At 38.8% G+C, this 24,955-nt stretch overlaps 1 protein-coding gene across 1 annotated transcript in view; it reads right to left on the bottom strand.

The window, feature by feature from the left end:
* eys (EGF-like photoreceptor maintenance factor) overlaps positions 1–24,955 on the bottom strand; it is a 200,873-nt gene that overhangs the window by 73,422 nt on the left and 102,496 nt on the right. The window contains exons 23-27 of the mRNA XM_071912776.2: positions 21,960–22,157; positions 20,037–20,158; positions 13,780–13,901; positions 12,462–12,721; positions 304–400 (exon numbers count right to left, since the gene is read on the bottom strand). Coding sequence (XP_071768877.2) covers positions 304–400; positions 12,462–12,721; positions 13,780–13,901; positions 20,037–20,158; positions 21,960–22,157 — 799 coding nt within the window. The remainder of the gene's footprint in view (positions 1–303; positions 401–12,461; positions 12,722–13,779; positions 13,902–20,036; positions 20,159–21,959; positions 22,158–24,955) is intronic.

The following is a 24,955-nucleotide window of genomic DNA, read 5'->3' as shown; positions in this document are numbered from 1 at the left end:
CTTTTTCTTTTTTTAAATTGGAGATTGTTATCAATTTGACCTCAATTCCACCCCAAATGGTGCATTATTAAATCCACAACTGATGGCTCTCCTGTCTTTTTGAAGAAAGGGCATGAGCTCAGAACAAATCTATTACCTCATGGTAATCTATTAGCAAAATTGTTAGGATTGAAGACCTGTGCAGGCACTGAGGCTACTGGTGAGATACTCTGGATTTACTAATGCTCAGAATCCACAGCCGGAAAGCCTGACATTTCTCTGCCTCCTATGAATGAAAAGCTGGTTATGGATAACAGTCTTTACCTGTAACTGTTGACCTGGTCCAGACAGTGGCCATGGTTTTGGCATGGACTTGAGCTACACTCATTGGTGTCAATTTCACACCAGGTTCCCTCAAATCCTGAAAGATAGATGAGATGGTCATGGATCAGCAAGCCCCACTACATCCTGAAAACGTCAGGGCCGATGATAACAAAGGCCCTAGTGAATGCCATTTTAATGGAACTAGTAGCCCCTGTAGCATATCTCATCTTCCAGCTCTCAGCACTCACTGTTTCCCCTTTGAGAGTGTGTAAGTCTAATAATACTTTAGTGCCACAGACAGATTGGTCTGAGGGTTGGTGGTTTGGGGTTTGGGAGGTGTGTGTGTGTGTGTGTGGGTGCGTGTGTGTGAGACAGAGGGAGAGGGAGAGAGAGGGAGAGAAAGAGAGAGAGAGAAAGCGAGTAGGGGGACATCTTGTTAAGTTAGGGTAAGAGGGAGAGGCTAAGCCCAAGAGCTCTTTTGCCCTTGTTCATTAGGGGGTTGAGGGGCAGGATGGCTAAGCAGATCAGCATGGATGTTTTGTTATACTTCTGAAGGCAGCCTGGGAGCTTGTAATGTTCTGCCTGTCGGAAGTATTCCTTCTGGTGCTTCGGCTGCCATGAAAAGCCTTGGTCTGGTCCATAACATGGTTCTCTGTTGCACGACCCAACTATATAGCTTACTCTTATTAGATAAGAAAAAACCCCAAAAACAAAAACAAAACAAAGAACCACCATGACCATGACTATGCTATTGCAACTGCAGTGGTTTGAACAATAATAGGTAACATTTGTAATGCTATTATCAAACTCCCTTCAAACTCTCTGTGCTCAACCAATTACTTCACAAGACTATGTTATGGTGTCCCTATCTCACCATTTTACTGCTGGTTCGTGTTAGAGTATATTTGAAATATAATGGGTTTAGACCTGTGTAATTATTAATTGTCAAGAAGTACTTATACAAAAAATTATATGGTAGTTTAAAATGAGTTTTGTGAGACAAGTGCTGAAATACAGTTGAATCTTGTTAATGTGAACCCCTTGGAGGCCATTAAATCTGCGGAAATGAAATATGCATTCACAAGTATTCTAAAAAGCACTGTATAGTCTAATATTCGCAAATGGTTCTGAATGCATATCAACAATGAAATTACAATAAGTACTCAAAATTAATAGAATAGTATATTTTCATTACCATATATTACATTTGTCATTATGCCCATTTGGACCGGTCAGTAAGCCAGTCTGAGGTTTGAACAATGAGGTTCTCCTGTATCTATTAAATGTTCCCATGAATCAAGAGCGATCAATATACAAGGCTGATTTTGCCATTAGAGTGCTTTCAAAATCTGGTGTCAAGGATGGATGGCAAAAAATAATGCAACTTGGTGCTCATAAATTTCTCTCCCCAGACAGACGTAGCAATTGCATTCCATTACTTGTGTTTAGCAAAATTATTTTGCCAGATGATGATCAGTACTGCAGGTAGCTAACAGCCATGTCGAATATAAAATGGCAAAACAATTGGATGGTGCTTTGCTAGAAACTCCCAAACTGCATCTTCAAACTGTAACGTATATGTGATCATACATTCAAAACTAAAGAAAGGCAAATTCCCAACACAACTGAGGGTGATGTTAATAAAAAAAAAGGTTAGACTGTGACACTGACACAGCTCTGTGCATCTTGGGACGTGAGAATGAGAGGGAATCCATGAGACCACAGAGAGCACAGAACATCTGGTGAATTATGGGACAGCATAGGTTTCCCAGGCTGGGCTGTCAGTCAAAGCAATGGTGGAGCACCTCGGGGACAATTTCGAATGTCAACGCAATGTAATGCATCTTCTGCCACTAAGCAGTGACTGGAGGCTTCTCTTTGACAGAGTACAGAGAGGGATACCCAAGGCGCGTGCTCACGTACTCATTCCATCATCTGGCTGGAGCTATGTGATCACTACTGCTGCCACTGAATGTCTCCAAGGAGAAGAAAGTGTTGGTAATCCCCAGAGAATAGTGAACTAACTTTGATGGACGTTTCAATCAAAATATGAGTGATGTCTTCATTTTAAGGGTGTGAATTTGGCTTTTGACTGGTACAATTCTGACTATTGTCTTCTTATCAAAGAAGCTGTCACTTGATACAGCTGTAGCAGAAAGGAGGCTGATTTAAAATTGTTACCCAGTTGCTTGTATAGTATAGAGTACGGTCTTATGGTCTGTGGATTCATTTTTGTGCCGTCCCAAAATCAGACCAGTGGTGTCTGAGATATCACATTTGAGTTAAAATTTGGACCTTTAATTATAGCGCCCTTATCACGCCAATCACTGAAATTTGTAAGGATAGCTGGATGTGTGCAGCAAGTGTTGTGTCAATCGGACCTATAGTGTCAGAGTTAGGGTCTTTCCAAGTTTGAAATTTAGACCTTTAATTATAGTCCCCCTATCTGGCCAATCACTGTACATTTTTAAACACCAGAACACAGTGCCAAGATGCACTACCCCTCCAAGTTTCGCCAAAATCCGACCAGTGGCGTAGCAGTTATGGCCTTTCAAAGTTTGAAAATCTGTTGTTCTATCTGTGGGTGGGAGTAACCCGAGTATTGACCATTGCTGTGGTTAAGGTCATATTCCGGTTAAGCTGTTTACATGAACCTTTTCATGACCTGTGACTGAGTCTCCCTGTTTCCATGAATAAACCAATTAACAGAATATTCCTGTTTACCTGCGGTGTCCCGCCCACAGATAAAACAGTCCGTCAGCAAAACAGTATGAAAAGGAGCAGCCGCCAGCTACCCTCTTTGACTGAGCAGTAGCTTACTTGTAATACAGAGGAAAGAAATGATAATCCCAACAGTAATAGTAATACAGTACATGTTTTTTGAATCAAATTGACATATCTGTGACACATCTTTGACACATTTGTTCAGGTAATCCCCCCTCCCACCCACCACCACCACACTTAAAATTTGTTTACTATCAGATGTTATAGACCCAGACCTGTTTTAATTTAAACTGTTTGATACATTATGCATGAATGAAGCCTGTAACCTCTTTTTCACTGTGGTGTGTAAGTGCCTAAGTATGCTGTAATTTTTACTGCTAAACCACAGCCACTCTCTGGCTTTAGCAGGCCGTGACATTATCCAGCGTCAGTATCTTGTTTCGGTAGCTCATTTACAAACAGCACAGTGTGCATACTTAACAATGGTCGTCCACTATGTGCACGGAGTAACCTGGCTCCCGTTAAACTGCTTACATGCACCTTTGATACCCTGCAACTGATTAACCATTTTGCCATGCATAAACAAGTTAACAGAATATTCTTATACACCGACAAAAAAGTATGAAAAGGTTCAGTTGCCAGCTATCCCCTCCTTTTTGTCTGAGCAATAGCAGGCTATACTTTTACAGTGGAAAGAAATGAAGATCGCAATAGTAATAGTATAGCAAGAATTAAGTAAAGAAGGAAATCTGTGTGCATGTAAACATAGCCACTGATGAATTGGTTTTGGATGTAGAGTGTGAAGTCTGACTGTAGAAGTGCTCTGATTTGGGCACCAAGTTCACACCAGCTGACCAAACAACTGTCTGTACAATACACTATGGAATGGTATTAACTAAAAGTAGCAGATATCAAAGACAGGCTTTCCCATAAACACTGCAGAAGCTTCTTAATGCAAATAAGCAATCTTTTTGAAGAGGTTCACTGAAAGTAGGGTTTTTAATTCTGTATTAGTAATTATATATATACAGTATATATATATATTATAAGTCAGGATGGAATGGAGGTCCCCTCCCAATGCCCTAATTTGAACTCTGCCAGTGATCAATCACTATAATACTAAAATACCTAAAATATTGAAAAACACCTTAGCTGTCTTTGATTAAATACTAAGAACAAGTCTCCACATTGTGCCTCGGAGAAAAAAGAAAAGGTGTTGCACACTCCAGAAAGAAAAAGTGTTAACTATGCTGTGAACTTTAGCTAGTAAAGTGAGAATCTCATCAAGGAAAAAAAAACAAAAGCATATTATTTTTTATTATCAGTAAAACTCTGAAATCTTGGCTATGCGAAGGTTACAGAGTGTTAGCGTGCAAGTGCATATATTCTGTCACCCCACTGTGGCCAACCCCCACACATTTATAGTTCGGTGCAATGGTGAGACAGATAACCAGGGTGTCTGCCAGGTTGTGCTATACTCCACTGTAGCTTAGACTCCATTTGGCTATTTTGACCGGCAGTCAAGCATTCATGGGCTAAACATAAGGAGTTTAGAGCCAGACAATGTACAAAGCAGCTACTAATTTTTATTACGGTAAAACCTCTGTCACCACTATGTGCCTTTGGTTGCTTTGTGTTTTTTCCTGCTGCAGCTGTTGTTCAGACACAGTGGTCGCACAGCTAAAATAGAAGAAAAGGATCACCTCTTCCCCTCAGCAGTGGAATATCACTTGCGTGCAGAGACCTTTGCTCACTGGGGGGGCATGCTGTCACACTGAGACTGAACACCTGCTATTTTTTTAATATTTTCTCACCTCTATATTCAGGCAATTTCAAAATATCACTGACTAGTTCTGGAATGGAGTTGTGAGTCACATACTATGAATTGTGCTTAACATATAGTAAAGCCAAGGAGCCTCAGTGTTAAGACCCATTATCCAGTAACAGAAAACTCCTCAAGATATCTTTGATCTCAATTAAGTAATTGTATTTTGGGGAGAAATGGTAATTGTGGAGGTTTATGTTCTAGTATGTTAGTTTAGATAGAATAAGCTAAACTGATGAGCCAAAATACAGCACATTTCATGAACTAATGGACAAGACAGTAAGTGCGGCTTGCATGACATGAAATTGTGCGATGGGAATGCAAAAATGGGAAATCTTGTTAATTTACTATAAAATTTACTGTAAAATATGTATACAAAAATATTCATTATAAGATCAGTTGACTCATGCTATGTAGTAGTTTAGTCCCAAAATTAAGATTAGATTTTGTTCTATGCCACTATATTCAAAACAGGCTAACTGATACTCACATACATCCTGTCAGGATATTTTGGTTTATAAATTGAATTGAGATAAACCTACATCCTGCCAAGAACAATCTAGCTTTCTCTGCCTCATCTAGAAGAGAGAATTATCACCTAAACTGAATGTAATACACGAGGAAATGTGGTCTTATTGAAAATGCTACCACACTATCTGTTTAAGTGACAACAAATCTTTTTCAAAATCATGTTATATATTTGTCAATTCCCTTGCTGGCACAGCTACACAGGAAATCATTAACCAACTGTTTTGGTAGGACACAATCTCAATCTTGTGGAAGGTGAAGGCTAGTGTAGCATGCCATGCAAATAAAGGGGCTTGTTCTCCATCTGGCCAGGAACACCTCTGGGGATATTCTCAGCCATGAGACCAAATGGTTTTTGCATGTACAGGGACCACACAATGCTTCTGAATTAATTCACTATATTGCAAAAATCACATTTCTCTATTCCATAGTACAATATATTGCAGGAAAAATCGATTGTGCCCCTCTCAAATAGCTCCCTTTTAATAGTGAAACGTGCCAACATATCACCTAAACCTTCATGAACAGGTGGTAACTTTGGTAACTATAATTACCATGTTGTTTAGAAACATGGAGATGTGCTGCATTGACACTATGTTCTTTCCATTGTGCAAATACAAAAATGCAACAAGTTTATTCATAAAACCAGCTGCCATTCCGAAGGACCCTTGAATGAAAATTTTGTATTTTCAATCAAGGGTCCCTTTTCATTCATTCCCAAGTACCACTGATGCCTTCTGCTCTACTGGGTAATTTGACGGCACCAATTTCTCATTGCTACAGTACTCTTCAACTTAACATTATTAGAGAGCTAACAATTCTAAAATCAGTGTTAGATGTTATGCTTTAAGATGTCTTCTGTGCATGTCTGAACTGAATGTGGCAGTTAGCTTTACAGGACAGCTGATGGCCTTGTTGATTACTTTTAACTTGTGTGCTTGAACCTGTGGTGGTAACTCCTACTGGCCTGCGGACGGTGCTGATTAACTACTTGGGCAATATATACAATCAGTGAGATAGCACTCCATCGTGCTACAATTGATATTTAACTAGCTGGGTTATGCCATTTTATTGGCATTTCATGATCAAAATAAAGAGGAGTTACATAAATCTCATGTACTTGATAATTCATCATATACTGTATATGTGTTACGATTGTATGTACAGTATATGTATGTGTTATATAGAGAAAATCTGGGATTGACTACTTGTACTTCGCCGATCTGATGATGCTGACTTTGTTTTTTTATTTCTTTAATAGGCGCTGGTCGAAAATAGCAAGATTAGCAAGACTAAACTAATGATAACATATTTTGACTCCAAACCTTTTGTAACCTCACTATAAAATAAGATTAAAGTCTTTATCCATGACAGCCATAGAAAACACTTTATATTATGTTGTCAAAAAGAATGTAACTAGCGCTAATTTAGTTTTCACTTTTTATTTTTGGAAAAACAGCTGTCAGATGATAGAAAGTGGTTACCTTTTAACATGCTCTAAGTTCAAATTTAATGCTGAAAGCTTGAATTAAATGGATGAAACCTCTTTTTTTCTTTTTTCCTTTTTGGCATTTCTTGACTTTGTTAGACAGTTCAATGTAGAGAAAGACAGGAAAGACTGGGAGAGAGAGGGGGATGACGTGTGACAAAGGTCCCTGGCCAGATTTGAACTCAGGACACTGCGGTTATTTGTTAGCCAACTGAGCAGGCAGGACACCCAAGTCTATGGATTGTTTACATGACTCAGAATCTGATGCAACCTTCCCTTGTGCCATAATCTTTGGCGAGTGCTGTTATGCGTGTTGGTTCCATTTGTTGTGGTTGTCGGCCAGCAACCCTCACCCTAACCTCTACCCTAGCTCTCCATTTTCAGGTTGCTCTTCTATCAGGTTTAGCACTCCCTGCTGGGTCTCCCTCATTAAGTGGAAAGTGGAACATCTGTGCTGGCCAGGCGAGATGACTTAGGCCTCCTGGCCAGTGCCTCAGTGAAGAGTTGCTGCTAGTAAGAACAAAAACTTCACATTGGAGCTCTTCCACAATCAAGAGAGGACGACTCTTCTTTCCTTCAGTTTCTTTTGAGACAGTTCTTTCAGCTGACTCTGGTTTTATTTTGTTTTTCACTTTATCCCTTTATAGACAAAACTAGTACATATCCATGGTGTCTGTCTTTTACAAACCCCTTTTAGCACAACTGCCAGTGGGCACACCCTTTTTAGTCCCCAAACACCAAAGTTGCCATGCCTACTGATTTTTCAGATTGATGTGCTCTAAGAAAGTGTCTCGGAAAATATAAGAGCTCACACTCAGCTTTGTAACACATTCACATCTGAACCACAGCTTCATAACAGCTGTGTGGCACATGTTTGAAAACTAATTTAATCCTTACGACAGCTGTTAATGTGTTCATGTTTAATGTCAATTGCCACTGGAAGGTGTGCCTTGAGACTGGCCACGAAAAGTTGCATTATCAAAGTATCACCCTTGTCTCCTGGGTGTCATGACCAACACTAGCTATCAGTAGCAAGCATACAACATCTAGCCAAAAAGTAGCATGCAAGCAGAATCTAAGCACATGTCCAGAAAAGAGGATCAAAGCCTGTCGAAGAGTGTCTAATGCAAATAACATATTTGACTAATTCATTTTAGGCAACTGGAAGTGAGACACTTTCTGAGACACTCCTTCATACCTGGGTTCTATGAATCTTCATCATGGTTTGGTAAGTTTGGTCATTTTGTATAAATCAACTTTGTACTTTATTGAGCAGTATATAATTAATAAAACAAAGTAATTGTTGTATTATTATGAAAACTTAACTTTAACTAGAAAATATAAATCTTAATATTTTAGCTGCAATATTAATCACCCATAATTCTTGTTGCATGCAAATGAGTTTCAACAATGTTATGCACTGGACAAACTTCTGGGATCTCTGTCTATTAGTTTGCATGGACCGCTGCAATATAGTGATGTGTATATAGCAATATATAAATGCCTTATATATAAAATCTTTTTATGACTGTGAGACAACACAGACTCCAGCATTTTATAATAATGTACACTGTTATATGATAGTAGTTTAAATTTTATATATCATATGAATGATGCCATTATTTTGTAGCATGGACAGTTTTATTGGTTGTATTCAGGACTTGGACATACAAGATGCAACATGCATTGAAAGATATGCCATTAGTACAACTTTTTAAGATGTCTTTAAAACTGTTTATATCTCAAATGCCTTAAGAATCTTAATTTCATGTCTTAACATACAGTATCTAAAGACAAATGTGTTGTTAGGTGAGATTTTTGACATTTTATTGTTCACAAAAGCTTATTTGTGTAGTACTGTTATGGGGATTTAGCCCAAGTATTTTGTACCAGAGGAACCATGTCCTTTGTCTGAGATATGTGCCATCTCATGTCACACAACCCCCTCAGTCTGCCTTCAGCCCTCTGATACAGGGTTCCACTTCATGCTTGTGTCACACACCTCTACCAACATACCGTGCAAAATAACAAATAAGCACATGTTAACACCATAGATGACATAACTAATTGATGTTGATTTTACAAACAGTTAACCTTGATAATGTTTATTGTGTGGTGGCAAGTTTGAATGGGAGGGGTGAAATCTGCCTACGGCAGTAAATCTTGGGGATCTGGCAGACAGAGGCAGACAAATTCTAATTTAATTAGGCCTGGGAATAATGTAAGGGCTACACAATTTCCTTGAAAAATAACCTACATTGAATTGTAAATAACATGTCTGCAAAAATTGTTGTACTGGGATCAAGCCATGGGTTGTATAATAGCTCCATGTTTGTTGAGTTCCAGCTATGTAGGATGGATTTATGGTGAATAATAATGGAGAGTAGTGAGTCACAATGCTTGTGTGAAGCAAAAACGACCAAGCCCACGCAAAGCTCTTGGTGTAATGTATGCAGCCAGCACCTAATTTCCCATTCCTCTCCAAGGAAGCCTTCTGAAGCTAACCCAGCCACTCTATTTATATCAGGCAACATCTTTTCATCTCCATACTGATAGAACCATTAGGTACAGTACAACCCCATAGCATCTTAACCCACACAGTCATATGGTTGAAACTTAAAAACCCTAGATCATTCACACTTGCTAAGCTATCAGGGAGCTTACTGATAAACTTCCTTAATGGCCATTTGGACAATGTAAATGGCCATTTCCATTACACCCTGACTGTAGCATATTGCTTTTTTGTAAAACTAATATTCTGACAGAGCTCTTGAATTGAACTCAATTGAATTGAATTGACAGCTAAGTGTGATTTTGTGTGTGCACATGCATATGTGTGAATGTGTGTCTGAGTGGGTATGAGTGTCTACGGTGTGTGTGTGTGTGTGTGTGAAAGAGCGAGAGAGCAATGTAGGTTGTCAAAAGGTAGGAGTCTAAGCACTTTTAAGTTTAATTTATAAGTGCTCTTCTTTCAAAACCCCTCTGTTGACTATTAGCCTTCATCTACATAGTGTGTGGAATGCAATTATCTCTCCAAGAATAACAAAAAAAAGGACACCACACTGCTGTATCATGAGACAAATAGTATCACAAGCACAAAATATATTAGAGGAAAATACACCAAATTCATCTTAAGTACTGCTGACCTTAAGATAACCATAATAAAGTCCGGAGGGAAAATGGTTGCACAGGCCAAGGCTTGCATTATCCCATGCATATAAAACTATATCTGCTTGTGTTATGGCTTGCTGTTTACAAAACTAAAAAGAAAATCTTATCCTTTCAAACATGCCACGGTATATGAAAAACAGCCTGCACACTAAAGAAATGTCTAAAAATGTTCTCAGTTAGGTGTTACGGTTCAGCTCACTTTTTATTTTTTTGTGTATGAAGAATCCTTTATGGATCAAGTTAGACATATTTTTAGTATTGGGAGCCACAGTGGGAATTAAACTCCTGACGCCAGCATCGATGCGCCCTACTGCTGGGCAATACAGGACCCATAAATTAGTAAAAGGTAATAAGTTGCTTATTTGGCCAAGGTCCATTTCCTGTTTAACCCAAAGTCTGCCGAATCAAATTCTGCTTTTCATTTGTTATATAAATTATTATAAATATTGTAAACAACTGCTTATTAAAAATGTACTGGCATTTTCTGAAGTATCAATAATATTAATAATAATAAAGCTACAGCCTCTGTAATGGTTTATGTTTGTCTTGCAGGTTTGATTTTCTGACAAAATAGCATGTGAATGCAATGCTGTTTAGCAGCCAACTTGGAAGTCCTGGGTGTCGGACTTTCCCACCAGAACATGAACACAGAATAATAGTTGTGGATAAAAAATGAAAATCGTCAAATGGTAGAGAGAAATGAGTATCACTGGGCCAGCAGGTGGCAGCAACTATAGCTGGCGACCAGCCCAAGACGTTGGTTTGTCGCACAGTTAGTTAAACAATTTTAACAAGTTGTAAACCATAGTAATATAGTATTATCTATGTCAATTAGCAGTCATTTATTGAATGGTTTGTTTGTGGACCCTGCTAGCTTTAGCTAGCATAAATTAGAGGTAGAGCGGAAGCATTTCTTTAATTTCCAGTATTATCATTCCAGTATTGTGCAAATGTATGTAAGTACACCATATTTATTCAACTAAACTTGCTTATATGTCATCAATTTTTATTAAAATGCAAAGAGTGTATTCAGATTAAATATTTTGTTAGCATGAGTAGAAAGCGCTAGTCCTAATAGTGCGAGGCTCTCTCAGTCCTTGAGTGCCCTCTGTAACACAATGAATTTTGACTTTTACAATCAAATTTAAAATTCAGACAAATCTGGAGCAGTGACCTCCATCGATGTGCAGATCGGTCTCATTTGCGCTGTATTTGTTGTGACCACAGCATGGTAAGTGGTAAGGGGCATGGTTAAAAAGCAAGAGGGTTTATCTGTAGCGGTGGGTTAGGGTTAGGGTTAGGGTAGCTGATAAAGGGAGATTACCCAGATGACTTGTTTTGACAGTAAATGAGTGAAGGAGGGGTGAAATGTGTAACAGCATTATGCAAAAGAGGAAAATTATTTAATCAGGAATTGGTAACAATGATATGCCAAATGTATTAAGTGCTGCTAAGTACAATTTAGGCTAATAAGATGTAGTCAAAATAACTAAGGCTTTAAATAATATGTGGGGGTGGGGGATGGGGTGGAGGCTAGGCCAGTTCTCAGGAGGAGTAAAAGACCAAAGGTCACCTTTACCTTTCTGGGCCATTGACAATTCTTGGCAAAAATGAGGACAGAAGGTGTGAAATAATGCAGCAAATGTATGACAGACCACACCAACTCTCTGCTACGCCAGATTCGATCATTATGTTTAGCACCCTCTGTAACCCATGACCAGCTCACGTCCAGATTCTAACTACATGGACTACATATTTTCAACTCCAAACAGCAGCACAAAATGGAGGTGTTACACCTTCATACCCAACAATCATGGTCAGACACAAAAAGTGCATCTTATCACCTTAAATCATCTCTACATTACATTATTACATTATGTCATTTAGCAGCCGCTTTTCTCCAAAGCAACTTACAATAAGTACATTTTGTCAACAGTAGTCAAACCGACCGTATATCGATTACAGTTGCAATGAAGAACCTTTTTTTTTCAGAGGTCTCAGATGCGCGGTTCTACATAAAAAAATAATAATAATTATACCCATTCATTGTCTCTATCTATATAGCAGCTTTTTGGAAAACCTCTACATTCTTAGGGAGGAAGCAAACACAAATTATCCGATTGGGTGTCATGAACAGAACTATATTAACAGTGCAAGTTTGTTTGAAAATAAAATATTGATATATGCAATTCAAAACATTTCAGCTACAAAGTAGAGGGTGAAGGCATAGAGTGTATTTTGCAGTGAATGTTGCTGATCTACAATCTACACATTGAACTCATGATTTTTGAATTACTTAAATGCATCTATACAGACTGCCTACATAACCTATTGTGCAACATAGTGCACTTACATGCTGAAAAGTGGGCTAAAGCAAAAACACTGTATTCATATGAGGCTGTGGCGGGTGTGTTCGCTCACCAGCTGGGCATCTGCAGGAGGCTGTTCCATTGGAGCGTGTCAGGCAGGTGGAGTTGTGCAGGCAGGGATTGTGGAGAGGGTCGCAGGGGTCATAAGGCTGGTTGCACAAGGGGCCGCTGAAGAAGGGGGGACAGGTGCAGGAGAACTCTCCAGGTACATCTGACTCCTGACACTGAGCTCCATTTAGACAGGGCCTGGAATCACACTCATTCACATTGTCTGCACAGTCCACACCTGTCCAGCCTGGTGAGCACAAACACCTTGGAAACACCAGAGAGGAGATATGGCACAGAGGAGGTTATTTTGCCATATATCAAAATTAGTCATAAATAAATCAATCAATAGGCATATTCACAACTTACTGAATCATTTACTGGAATTTATTAAAAAAATAATGCCACAAATACCAAACTGTATCCCATTAGTGGTTATGTAAGTCAGTGATTGGGCATGTCATCTAACACCTTGAAGGTTAAAGGCTTTGATTCCCCCTGGGGGCAGCCATGCTAAAAATGGATGTCCTCATGGTACTGTAGGGTGCTTCGGATAACAGCATCCACAAAATGGCATATATTATTTAACTATGAGAGTTTAAATCAGTCATTTCTAAATTCAAAGGATCCAGTGGCCAAATATGGAAGATACATTTTTCTGCATACATATGCACAGGGCTCCTGACTCCAAATGTTATACTGCCAAATGTGGAAAGTCTGTACTGTACATGGCACATGCACGACTGGTCCATTCCCTCCTGGATCTTTGTGTGAGACAGAAACAGTGCAGGGGATTTACAGGTTAATTGCACTATTGGTCAGAGCAGCTTTTAATTCTGGACAGCTGAATGTAGGACACATGAGGTTAGAGCTCTGAGTGGGGATTAAATGGAAATGTATGCATGTTAGAGAGAGGGAGAGAGAGAAAGAGAGAGCAAGAGAGCGTGTCTGACGTATCTGCTCTCAAGGAAGCTAAATATTCCACTTGGTGGCAGTGAGTACCCAAGCACTACCAACCACTCCACCTTGCATTCCTTTCCATCCCCCAACTTTTCCACCTGAAGCTGTTTTACGTCTCCCCAGTGAGAGGGGCATTAGCTGAAGCAGATACACCAGCTTTTTCCTCCAATGAGTCACAGATCCCCTGAAACCTTTTCATGCTGTGAGCCATTGATTGACTCATTTGTTTTACCTGCCATCTGCAATTCATTATCTCTGCTGCCAGTGGAAGGACATATTGCTATCTCTGAAAGGCTTTTTTGCATTTATTAAGTGACTGATGCACCTTGTGAGGACGGTGCCCTCAAGCCTGCTCGTACACCTACTTGTAGCTGTTGAGAAGGTCTGTGCAGGTGGCGTTGTTTTTGCAGGGCAGTGATAAACATTCATCAATTTCTTGTTGGCAGAACTCCCCCTCCCAGCCAGAGTGGCACACACACTCATAACTCTGCAATACAGGAAGGGAAACGCCATAAAATATACATTGAAATACAGTGACACACTCTAAAACACCTTTTATCTTCACTTGCCCTAGTATAATGTTTACATTTGTAATAGGTAGGTAATGGTGAAGTATTTACAATAATGATCCTCACCAAGGAGATGCTTTTGATGCGGAAAATTTAACCCGCAACCTTTTGCCCTCCAGCCAGCTTCTCTAACCTAAAGGCCATTCTGCCACCCATTTGTTTACCCATTTCTTATTCTCACAATTCAGAAAATAAGTGGTGCAATGGTTAATATACTTAATTAAATTCATCTCAGTTTTCTTAAAAAAATGTTCTAGATTACAACCTCCCACTCACAGGAAGATTTTTCCTGTGAAAATCTGTTTAAACTGTGGAAGAGTCATGCTTGTCTTAAATTTTCACATTACTGCTATGCAGATGTATTCCTCCTACCACCCACCCTCTGTATAATATGCAAGCCTGTTTTTCCATGGCATTCAAGATATGTGATACAAGCCTTTATCAACCATACAATATTACCACTGCATATTTTGTGTGGAAATTATGCAAGGCATTTTCAGTTTCATATACAAAGAAATATTTAAAATATTTTTAACTGATATTTGTCCGGATTTCTCTGTAGAACAAATATCTATGCTGTTTTTATACAAATTATAATACTCAGTAGAAAGAGATACACACCACAACTACAATTTCCATGCTCAAACCCTTGCTACATCTATGAAGAGTTTCCCTCCCCAAGTTCGTTCTTTTTTCCCCTTTCTTTCTCTGTACAGAATGTGGACTACTTGTCCTCTAGTTCATCATTAAAATCTGCATTATGATAATTAATCACAGCGTAGGAGATGAATGGTTTGTTGTCTATTACTTTCCGAGGCACTGGTTTAATTTAAATTCCTCTTTGCATACAAAATGAAGGTAGTCATATGGTCAAGGGGTATTCAGGATTCCTCATTGCCAACATTCTGTCTAAAGGTCCTGGGCACTGCTGGTTGAATGCATGCTAATCTGTATTTCATACACTGGAGGGGAGCCGTTAAACTTTGTCTGATATAATTTGTACACTGCAGGCCCTATGGTGGTGGGGGAAAATGCCGTCATCTCATGATAAATTAGATACCTCCAGGAGACTCCAATTCCTTACCCCTGGCAATAGAACATAATCTCATTTTTGCTGCTAAGTCACCTTCAGGGACCGCAATTCTCCAAAATAAGCTAAAGCTCTGTGGGACACAGTGTTCAGAGAGAGGAATAACTGCACTGTAAACAAGACTGTGCGAAGGGGTTTCCAAAAACTGTCTCTATTTGAATAATGAGTTGAGGAAAAAAAACTAACAGCTAAACAGAGAACAGTGTGACTAGGAAAATATTGGTTGAAATTTCATTATATCCCTCATATCCCACCTCCGACGATTCTTATGTAGTGTCCTTTTGCCTTTGGTTTTGGAATCGTATGGTTTATCCCAGAAAATTAGATTGTACATGTTTCAACCGGGCTTCTGTGCTAGGGCAATTTTGACAGCTTGTTTTATTTTTCTCTGTTGGTTGCTTCATATTACTGAGCGAAAAAATCAGCATTTGTCCTTCAGGTATTCTAAAAATGGCTTGCTAGCACTGTTAGGGTTCTTTATTGAAACCACTGTCCTGCTAGCCAAAAAAGAACAAGTTAGCTTGCCTCTTGCAGTACTGCTATTTTTTTTTAAATTTATTATTATTTTTTTTTAAGTAGCAGTATAGAAACGTTTAACAAGTGACTGGTGAAGAAAGAAAATTTGAAGTCTACATTTTTAAATGTCAAGCTGTCCACCCAACCACGCTCCAAATCAGCACAACAAATTTGCATATCTGTAGGAAATTTAGCAGTTGAAGAAAGTTTGACATGAAAGACTACAGTTCTCCACTGGAAGATAGAGTAATGATTTGCATCTGCCCTGATGTGTCTAGTAGACTATCCCACACTCATTATGGGTCACATTAAAACTAGCCCAGTCAAAAAATGTCTAGTGGTTACCTTGGTTACATATTTTAGATGTTTAGACTAGATAAGCCTTTGACTCAGAGTGCAATGAATTAATAGAATTAATGGCAATAGCCTGGCAAAATAAGTCAATTAAAAATCTTGGTTTTGAAATCTGAGTGCATAGTTTAGCAATCTGCACTCTCACTTTAATTATCTGTGCCTCAAATTAACTTGTCCCACACCATACAGACCATGGTTGCCCAATTTCCGTGGAGACAGACTGCCACATGTTGAAAGCTTGAAGCTTAGTTTTGAAAAGTTAAAACTTAGTTTTGAAAGCTTGAAGCTTAGTTTTGAAAAGTTAAAACTTAGTTTTGAAAGCTTGAAGCTAGTTTTGAAAGGTTGAATCTCAGTTTTGAATCTTTGCAGGAATGAATTTGTATTATTTTTGAGGTTCAGCGGTCATAAGAAAGTTTTGCACACAGAAAACTTTGTAATTAGAGTTTGGATACTTGTGAAAAACGTTTTAAAGCTTGTTACTTAATATTTGTATTAGTCTAATAAATGGTTACACATAATGAAATGACAAAACCTTTACACATAAAGCTACGGCACGCCCCACAAAGTCCCAGCGCTTCATTTTCAGAGCTACAAGTCCTGGGATTTCTGTCAGTATACTCTTGGGGGATCAGTTTGTAACTTCAGGTTTTGTCAGCTTGTACTTGATGTCCTGTAAACTAGTGGGACTTGGGGGCGGGGCTATTTGCTCTCATGCAATCAACTGCCCTTGAAATATAAGCCAATAGCATGCTGCCTTTTGCACTGAAACTCTTGTTATTGACTGGACTTCCTATCAATCAGTCAAAGCTACAAAAACAAAGATGGCTGTCGCAATGTAAATATAACTCAGTTTTTGTATTGCAATGAAATTTTATAGCCTTCCTTGGTAAAAAAGTGTTAATGTGTAATGTCAGAATTCGTCAGCAGCAAGTACTTGCGTTTTTTTACAATCTTGCAAACCAATACTAGATAGTTCTAGGGAGGAAAACTAGTGGGCTAATAGCAAATAGTTAGCGGGCTAATACTAAATAGTTACCCCATTAACTGTATGTGTTTGCATTTTTTTCCAAAAATGACAAATGTTACACCTTTACTTTGAAGGCAGTATCACCTAACTTAAGGTATTAATATGACTATCTCTGGCTGTCTTAATGCAGCTCGTGGTCTGTTTATTTTTCATTTTAATGCGTAATATTAGGTATAGACCAAAACTACTAGACCGCAGACCAAAAATGATTTCTAACTTTTTCAGAAGAAGAAACAAAGACTTTTATCTGTGACACAAATCTATTTAACCACTGCAATCTGTTCGCAAATAAGCAGCTGTTGGAAAAAGCCCCTGGTACTCATTGCACACTTTGTGAGCAGCATGCAGCTCCTGAGCCCCTTTTTGCAGCTGCCACAGATCAATGTTATTGGCTTAAAATACGTACCAAGAATACTCTCATCTAGCTGCTCAGGACACTGCGTCTGTTAAGTGCGTTTGCCTCGCCACGCCGCTATCTTGAACCAGCATAATTTATGGAAGTCCATTAAACCCATTTGAAAAACAAAGCCTACACCGTTATGGTATTCTGAAAACTGTCTTTAAAATGTCTGTCATTTTCACTCTCTCCTATAGTGTGTCAATCAGTCCTGCCTCTGTGAGCTCCAATGAAATCAAGGAGAGAGAATTGGGAGAACGAAAAAAATGCAGAAAAGGCACACTGACTGGTGAACAAATCTCAAGGTTTAAGTTATGTTAAATGAGTTAATTGGATTAAAATCAACAATCAAAAACTGAGTCAACCAAAACACAAATACCGAAGTGGGTACAGTTTATTTAAAACACATTAACTCCACAGGAGTTACCAGCAATGACTTGTTTGTAAAACACACGCATATAGCCAAGTCGCAAACCAAATGCTTTTTGTATGAGCCAGCAAACTGATATCTTTTTCAGTTACTATACAGACACATGAAACAATGCATAAATCAATCCATATCATAAACAGCTTCAGAAAAATGTTAACCCCCTTGACTTTTCCTGCATCTTGTGGTGTTGCAGCCTGAATTCATAAATTGATTAAATTGAGCTTTATCGACAGTCTACACAAAATACCCAATAATGAGAAAGTGATTTTAGAAATGTTTGCATGTTTACTGAAAATAAAATATTCAACCTCCTGAGTCAATACTTTGTAGAAGTGCTTTTGGCAATCATTACAACTTTGAGTCTTCCCGGATACATCTCTATCAGTTTAGCACACCTGGATTTTGGAAATTCCTCCCATTCCTCCTTTCATATTTACTGAAACTCAGTCAAGTTGGATGGGGAGTGTCTGTGAACAGCTACTATATCTTCAAGCCATTCCACAGATTTTCAATGGGATTCAAGTCTGGGCTTTGGCTGGGCTCAAGGATTTTCACATTCTTGTTTGGAAGCCATTCCACTGTTGATTTGGCTGTATGCCTGGGGTCACTGTCCTGTTGGAAAATAAATTGTCACCCCAATCTAAGGTCTTTGGCACTCTGAAGCAGATTCTCCAGAAGAATATGCCTGCATTTGGCTCCATTCATTGTTCCCTCTATCCTGTCCCTGCTGCTGCAAAGCCCCCCCCCCCCCCCCCCCCCACAGCATTATGCTCCCACCGCCATGCTTCACAGTAGGGATAGTGTTAGATGGGCGATGAGCTGTGCCTGGTTTCTGCCAGACAAAGCACTTTGCATACTGCTGAAGAGTTCAATTTTGGTTTCATCAGAACACAGAACATTTTGCCTCATGCTTTAAGTCTTTCATGTGCCTTTTAGCAAACTACAGGTATGATGTCATATGCATTTTTTTCAGGAGTGGCTTCCTTCTGGTCACTCTGCCACACAGCCCAGATTTGTGAAGTGTTGCACTCACTGTTGTCCTTCTGGGAAGATCTCTTTTTTCAGCAAAGGAACTCTGTAGATTTGTCAGAGTGGATCTCCCAATTCTTCAGAAATTGTTCTGTACACTTCCCCAGATCGATGCCTCCTCATAATTCTGTCTCTGAAATCTACGGACAAATCCTTAGAATTCATGGTAGAGTTTCTGCTCTGGCATACACTGTCATCCACGGGATCGTGTATAGACATCTGTCTTTCGTACTAAATCATGTCCAATCAATTAAATTGGCCACAGATGGATTCCAGCGTATTTGTAGGGACATCTCAAGGGCAATCATTGAAATTTTGATGCATTTTGATGCATCTTTACTCAAACTGGTGTGTCACTGCAAAGAGGTTTTCTTGTCTTTTCTTTGCTTTTCTTTTCAGCTTGAATTCATTAAAAAAGTTGAGTAGATCAGTAATCCATTTTGAATTCAGACTGTAATACAACAAAATGTGAAAAAGTGGGGTTGAATACTTACATTATTTACAGTTAAGGGCTTTTCACTTTTTTTACTCATAGAGCCACCAAATCAAAATTAAGGAAATTTTCAGTGTTTTATGTCCATGTTTTTCTTTTTATTGGTTAAAGTTCCCGTGGTGCATGCAGTTTGAAAGTGTTTATTATTGGAGATGCAGTAAAACACATTTGACTGAGGGTTGGGCAGCAGTGGTATAATGTAATTTGCAATACTTGATATATGGTAACTATGACAATTGTTCTGAATATTAACCTTTGAGAAATAGGTTATATACTGCCAGGGGATGGTATTAGCAATTTTAACCTTAAGAGGTTTAAGAAATAATATTTCCATATTTGTGACTCTATGCTACACACATGGTAATGTAGTGGTGGAGTTGTTATATGGTGACTTTTTTTTACCTATTTTTAGTATTATTTTATTTATTTTATTGCACAGTTGCAATTTGTATTTACAAACATATAACAAAATTGCTTTCATTCAGTTCTGTCAGTATTTCATGAAAATTTGTATTTTACCTTGTTTTAAAGGCTGTGGAATATTCCAGAGAACATTTTTTTCTAACTGCAGATTTTTGACAGGTGATTATTTATTTTCAACAAGTAAATAATTCTAATCACGTTTTTGTTTAAACCAAATGTTTAGGGTGGGGTTGTCCATTTCAGTAACAGTTGTGTCACCTGCTTGGATTGCAAGATAAAACACTGTCTACTTACCAAATGGAGGTCCTTGCATATTGAGTTGTTACTGCACAAATTGTTCACACAGTCATCAATGTCTTGTTCACATCTCAGCCCAGCATAACCAGGGTTGCAAAGGCAGTAGAACCCATCCACAACTGAAACAAGAACAGTAGGTTAGTTACAACGCCTTGCATCATAAATTAATTCTCACTAGTAATGCACTACATCTCTACACAGGTAAGTGGTGATCATGGGCATACAGCACAATGTTCCAATGAGATTCCATTATTTTTTTATGGATATAACCATTAAAATGCCTCATGCACTGTATAAGTCAAACCTGTTGTTGTAAAATCTATGTGATAGGTCACCTCTTCTCCATCGATCAGAGGGAATTTAAGACTCTAACCATGTTTAAATAAACCTGTCTGCCTGAACCTCTCAATCCTGTTTTTGCCTGCTGCTTTCCTCTTTCCCTGTCTGCACTTATCCCGCTCTTTCTCAATGAAAGGCTGAAAGCCTTGTCATTTGTTTCCACTCTCTCAAGTTCTAGGGCAACACAGGGAATAAGGGGAAAAGGAGGTGCAACAGATGGGGAGAGCCCATTTCAGAGCCATTTTTTATTCAGATGTTACAAATGTGCCAATTTCTTCCATCAGAAGTTAGAATTTCCCACGTCTAATAATCCATTCCTATCTCTCTTTAATCATTAATGATGTTAAACAGGGATGCATCTTCCTGTTTCTCCAACACAACAGTGGTGTACAGCCAGCCAGTGACAGAGGTAATTGCAGTTCTTACAGGAGTGAATTTATTACATCCCCAGTCAGGGTCCCAGGATTCTTCATTATCCCAAAGATTTACCACGTAATCTATGCTGTCACTCTGTCTTGGTGCGTGTAGCTGCTATTACTCTCATTAAATGCTTTAGGTCCTGGGTGGCAGCAGCATTACTCATCCTAGCCACTGTGGCTATGCAGTGCTCTCCCTGGTGGCTGCTGGCTGCTGCTGCTGAGCACTGGCCAATAGGTCCTAGAGGCCTGCTTCGGCAACCTGAGGTGGGCTGGCTGCACTCAAGATTATTCAAGACAGCTGGCCAAGGTCTACTGTAATAGCAGTCATACAGAATACAGAGCAGCTACCCTTGGATAGTTATCCACTGCCACCCTTTGAAACTTTTTTTGTTCTTTTTTGCTCTACTGTAAGCCATGTTAAACAAGAATGGCAATATATCAGAAAAGTCAGGAATTCTGGAAGGTAATACTACAGTGTAAATATTTTGCTACTGAGGGAAAATGAATTTGACTTAGCAAGATGGATGTTACATTGGTGTACAGTAATTTCCTGAATTGTATAACAAAACAATATCTCACTGCAATTTCTGTGCATTTTGTCCCTCATATAAACTAAGGAAATAAATGGGAAAAAAAGATTAAAAAAAATCCTCCCTTTGTGGAAATATATCATAATCATCCACCAATTGGTCATCAGCGATCCTTAACTTTGAAGCTATCATTATGATCTATGAGTGTTTTAATCATTTATGTTAGAGATGGAAAATATGGGGGTACAATCTTATTGGATAGCCAAAGGAAGAAAAACAACATTCTGTCTGAGGCTTTGATTGTATTAACTTTATCATTTATCATCCATTATTTAAATTACAACACAACATTGATGCTTAATTGATTTCCTCTTGCAGTTAGGTTAAGGAACTAATCAAGCCTACTGCAGCAGGTAATGTCCTAGATCCTCACATCAGATGGAATAACTCCACTCTCATAACACTCTTATTAGCTGCAATGGTGACCCAATTGAAAACTGCCTGTCAGACGGCAAGCGAGCAAAACAAAATGTGACATATTCGGTGTGCGTATGGAGGTTTGCTCTGTTGTGACTGCTGGTTTCTCTTTCCGGTTTTATTAAGTTGTGTTTGTGAGATGGGCAGCTTCTCACCATCATAGCAAAAGCCGTGAAGACAGGGGCTGGAGCTGCACTCATCCACATTGATTTCACAGCGGGGGCCAGTGAAGCCCCGGTGACAGTGACAGCGGAAACCCAAAGGGAAATGGTCCTGATCCAGCTCCTCCATACACTCTGCTCCATTCTCGCAGGGATTATTGGCCTCGCAGGGTAAGAATTCACAATTACGACCTGGAGAGAGGGAGAAAAACATGCATAGCAGGACCATCCAGCAGGCAACAGACATACAATGTGATTGTAGTACTGGGGATATTAAAGACTAAACCCATATTGTGTGTTTCCTTCAACCAATCCTTATTATAGATTGCATGCCATTTCAACCATATTTGAACAGACAGACAGACAGACAGACAGACAGACAGACAGACAGATGCATAGATATCACTCACTTAAGCTAGCTCACTTAGATCACTTAAGCTAGTTTAACACACAAGCATTGGAAACCTTTTACATATTAGCCTGAAAAAATGATCTGAAAATATAGAGTTTGAAGTTGATATAGTTCATGGTTTTTAATAAACTTTTTGTCTTAATTTTAAACATCTATTTGCTATGTGGTCAAATTATTTAACAGTCCAACCTGGATGGATGGATGCCTCTGAGAGATCCACTAGCTAATTCAGTTTTTAAAATAAGCATTATTAGGTTTATAACAACTAAACTCAATCTTTTCGATACATTTTTACATTTTGTAGTGTAATTAAAAGGTCATACTGGCACAAGTGAGCTTTTTTCCTCTTTAATGGCTATTGGTAGCCAACTTACCTGGTAGCTCCCAAAGCCTCCGAAGTGCATCTAAAATACTATTCATGACTTATTTTTTTCTGTGACAGTTAAATACTTCTGTGTGGCTTATAATATATTTTTTATCAACATGATATAATTTTTCTGCTGTGATAAAAATGTCACTCTGGTGCTGAACACTTCTTGAAATTTGTTTCTGGAGTTAGAATTAGGGCATAGGCAAAATATAGATCCTGCTACAGTGTAAGATTTGCTATTCCCGTCTATGAATAGCATGCAACATGCAATAGTTTCCTCTCTAAACAGAAGGTTAGTGACCACTACGGTAAACACAAGCCACCAGAGAATTTACAACGATGGAATATAGGCCCTACATGCACACATAAATTAAATTCTCTGGAGGGCGTTTTAGATGCATTTTGGGACTGTATTAGAGTTAATGGGTTTGATCCTTAGAGATTTGTATTCCATTCGTTTCAGTGACAGAATACTGTACATATTAAAAAAAATGTTTTGTGCTTGCGACAAAACAATAATTATCAAATGAATAGTCCCAGTCATCAGTTCTGATTGTCATGTTTGATGCCGTTTTAAAATACTTGATAAAAGCACACCTGTGGCCATATAGCAGTTAATAAATATTAATGCACTGACCGAAAATCACCACTCATGCTAGCAAACTTTTAGTATAGAGACACATTTAAAAGTGCCCACATTATAATATTCTGGTCATGCATCAAACAGTCATCTGTTGAAATAAAATAACTTTTCTAAAGCACAAATAAGAAAGGTATAAAATATCAACAAAGAGAGAAAGACAATGCATTTATAGAAAGTATCTTAACAAGGATGGTAGCCTACAGAACAGCAATCAGGCCAGGCAATGCATATCAAACGACTGAATAAAGAAAACGCAATGCTGAAAAACATGCAAAACTAGACACAAAACAAGGGATGTTTCCTACCTCTGATAATTTCTGCAAAACAGACTCAACAACAAAAAAGTAGGGGGAAACAACATTAAGGATAGGAAAACCTCAAAGAAATTGTAAAAATGATGAGCAAAGGAAATTTACATTAGAGTATACAGTAGAATATTGCTGTTATTAGGTTCAAGAGTTCTGCAATCAAACTCTATAAACAAGCATATTTGACACATTATCCACATTTTTGGCTGGCAGTAGCCACAGCTGGTTACTAGCCCAATAGGTCAGTTGGGAGAGTTTGACAAATTGGGAGAGTTTGACAAGAAGTTGGGAGAGTCTGACAACAAAGTTAACTAGATGGCACTCAGCAGAGCGCATACCTCCGCCAACACTATGCAATTGTCAAGATATGCCAGTTTCACATGTCGGATTTTCATCAAAAGTTAATCATTTCTCCCATGCCGCATTACCAACATGTTTCACATTAAGAGATGCACACATTTTCACGACTGGACCTGAAATGGGACATGAGATCAGCCGCTTCAAATTCTTGCCACTTTAAAGCATTATCACAACACCACATGGCCAATCAGCTCTGTGTCTGTTCAGTGGTCATTAGAGCTGCCCTTCCACCACTGGACCAAGTTTTGGAAAGATTAGCAGGGCGGTTTATGTCTAAACTGGAAATGAGCTCTCCAGTGCCTCCATGTTGTTTGATTGACCAATAATGGAGGGTTTGCCTCCTCTTATGTCTGCTGATAGGCACACAAAGTTTGATGTGGTATGTGAAACCGTTCTTACATGATATGCTTTTTGTGAGAAGCCACGCACCACGCCCCCCTTCGGCCAATTGGTATGACAAATTGATCAGTTCTTCCTTGCCCCATGACCAACCTTTCCACAAGGTTTTGTGCAAATCCATTGACAACTTTTTGAGATATCCTACTAACAGACAGACAAACAAACAAACAAACAGACAGACAGACAAACAGACTACAGACGGAATGGGGCGAAAACATAACCCCTTCCAACTCCATTGGCAGAGGTAACAAAAATTAAGCAAATTGAAACGTGCATATGCCAGCCAGTTTGTCCAGCAGCAGCATGAGCTGTTGCTTTGTCTCTTGCTTGCTGCCTGAAACAGGGAGGGTTCAGGCTGACACATTACCCACATTTTATGTTAGCTTAGCATAAACAGAAGTTTGGTTGTTTGTTCTGTTTGTATAGTTTTGATTTATTATGAGATAATCTCAGTAAAGAAGAGGGCGGCAATTTAAAGCTGTAATTGGGTAAAATCAA

This window comes from Centroberyx gerrardi, chromosome 15 (genome assembly GCF_048128805.1).
Source record: "Centroberyx gerrardi isolate f3 chromosome 15, fCenGer3.hap1.cur.20231027, whole genome shotgun sequence".
NCBI lineage: Eukaryota > Metazoa > Chordata > Actinopteri > Beryciformes > Berycidae > Centroberyx > Centroberyx gerrardi.
The sequence above is the reverse complement of the archived record's forward strand: the minus strand, read 5'-3'. Positions and strand labels throughout refer to the sequence as shown.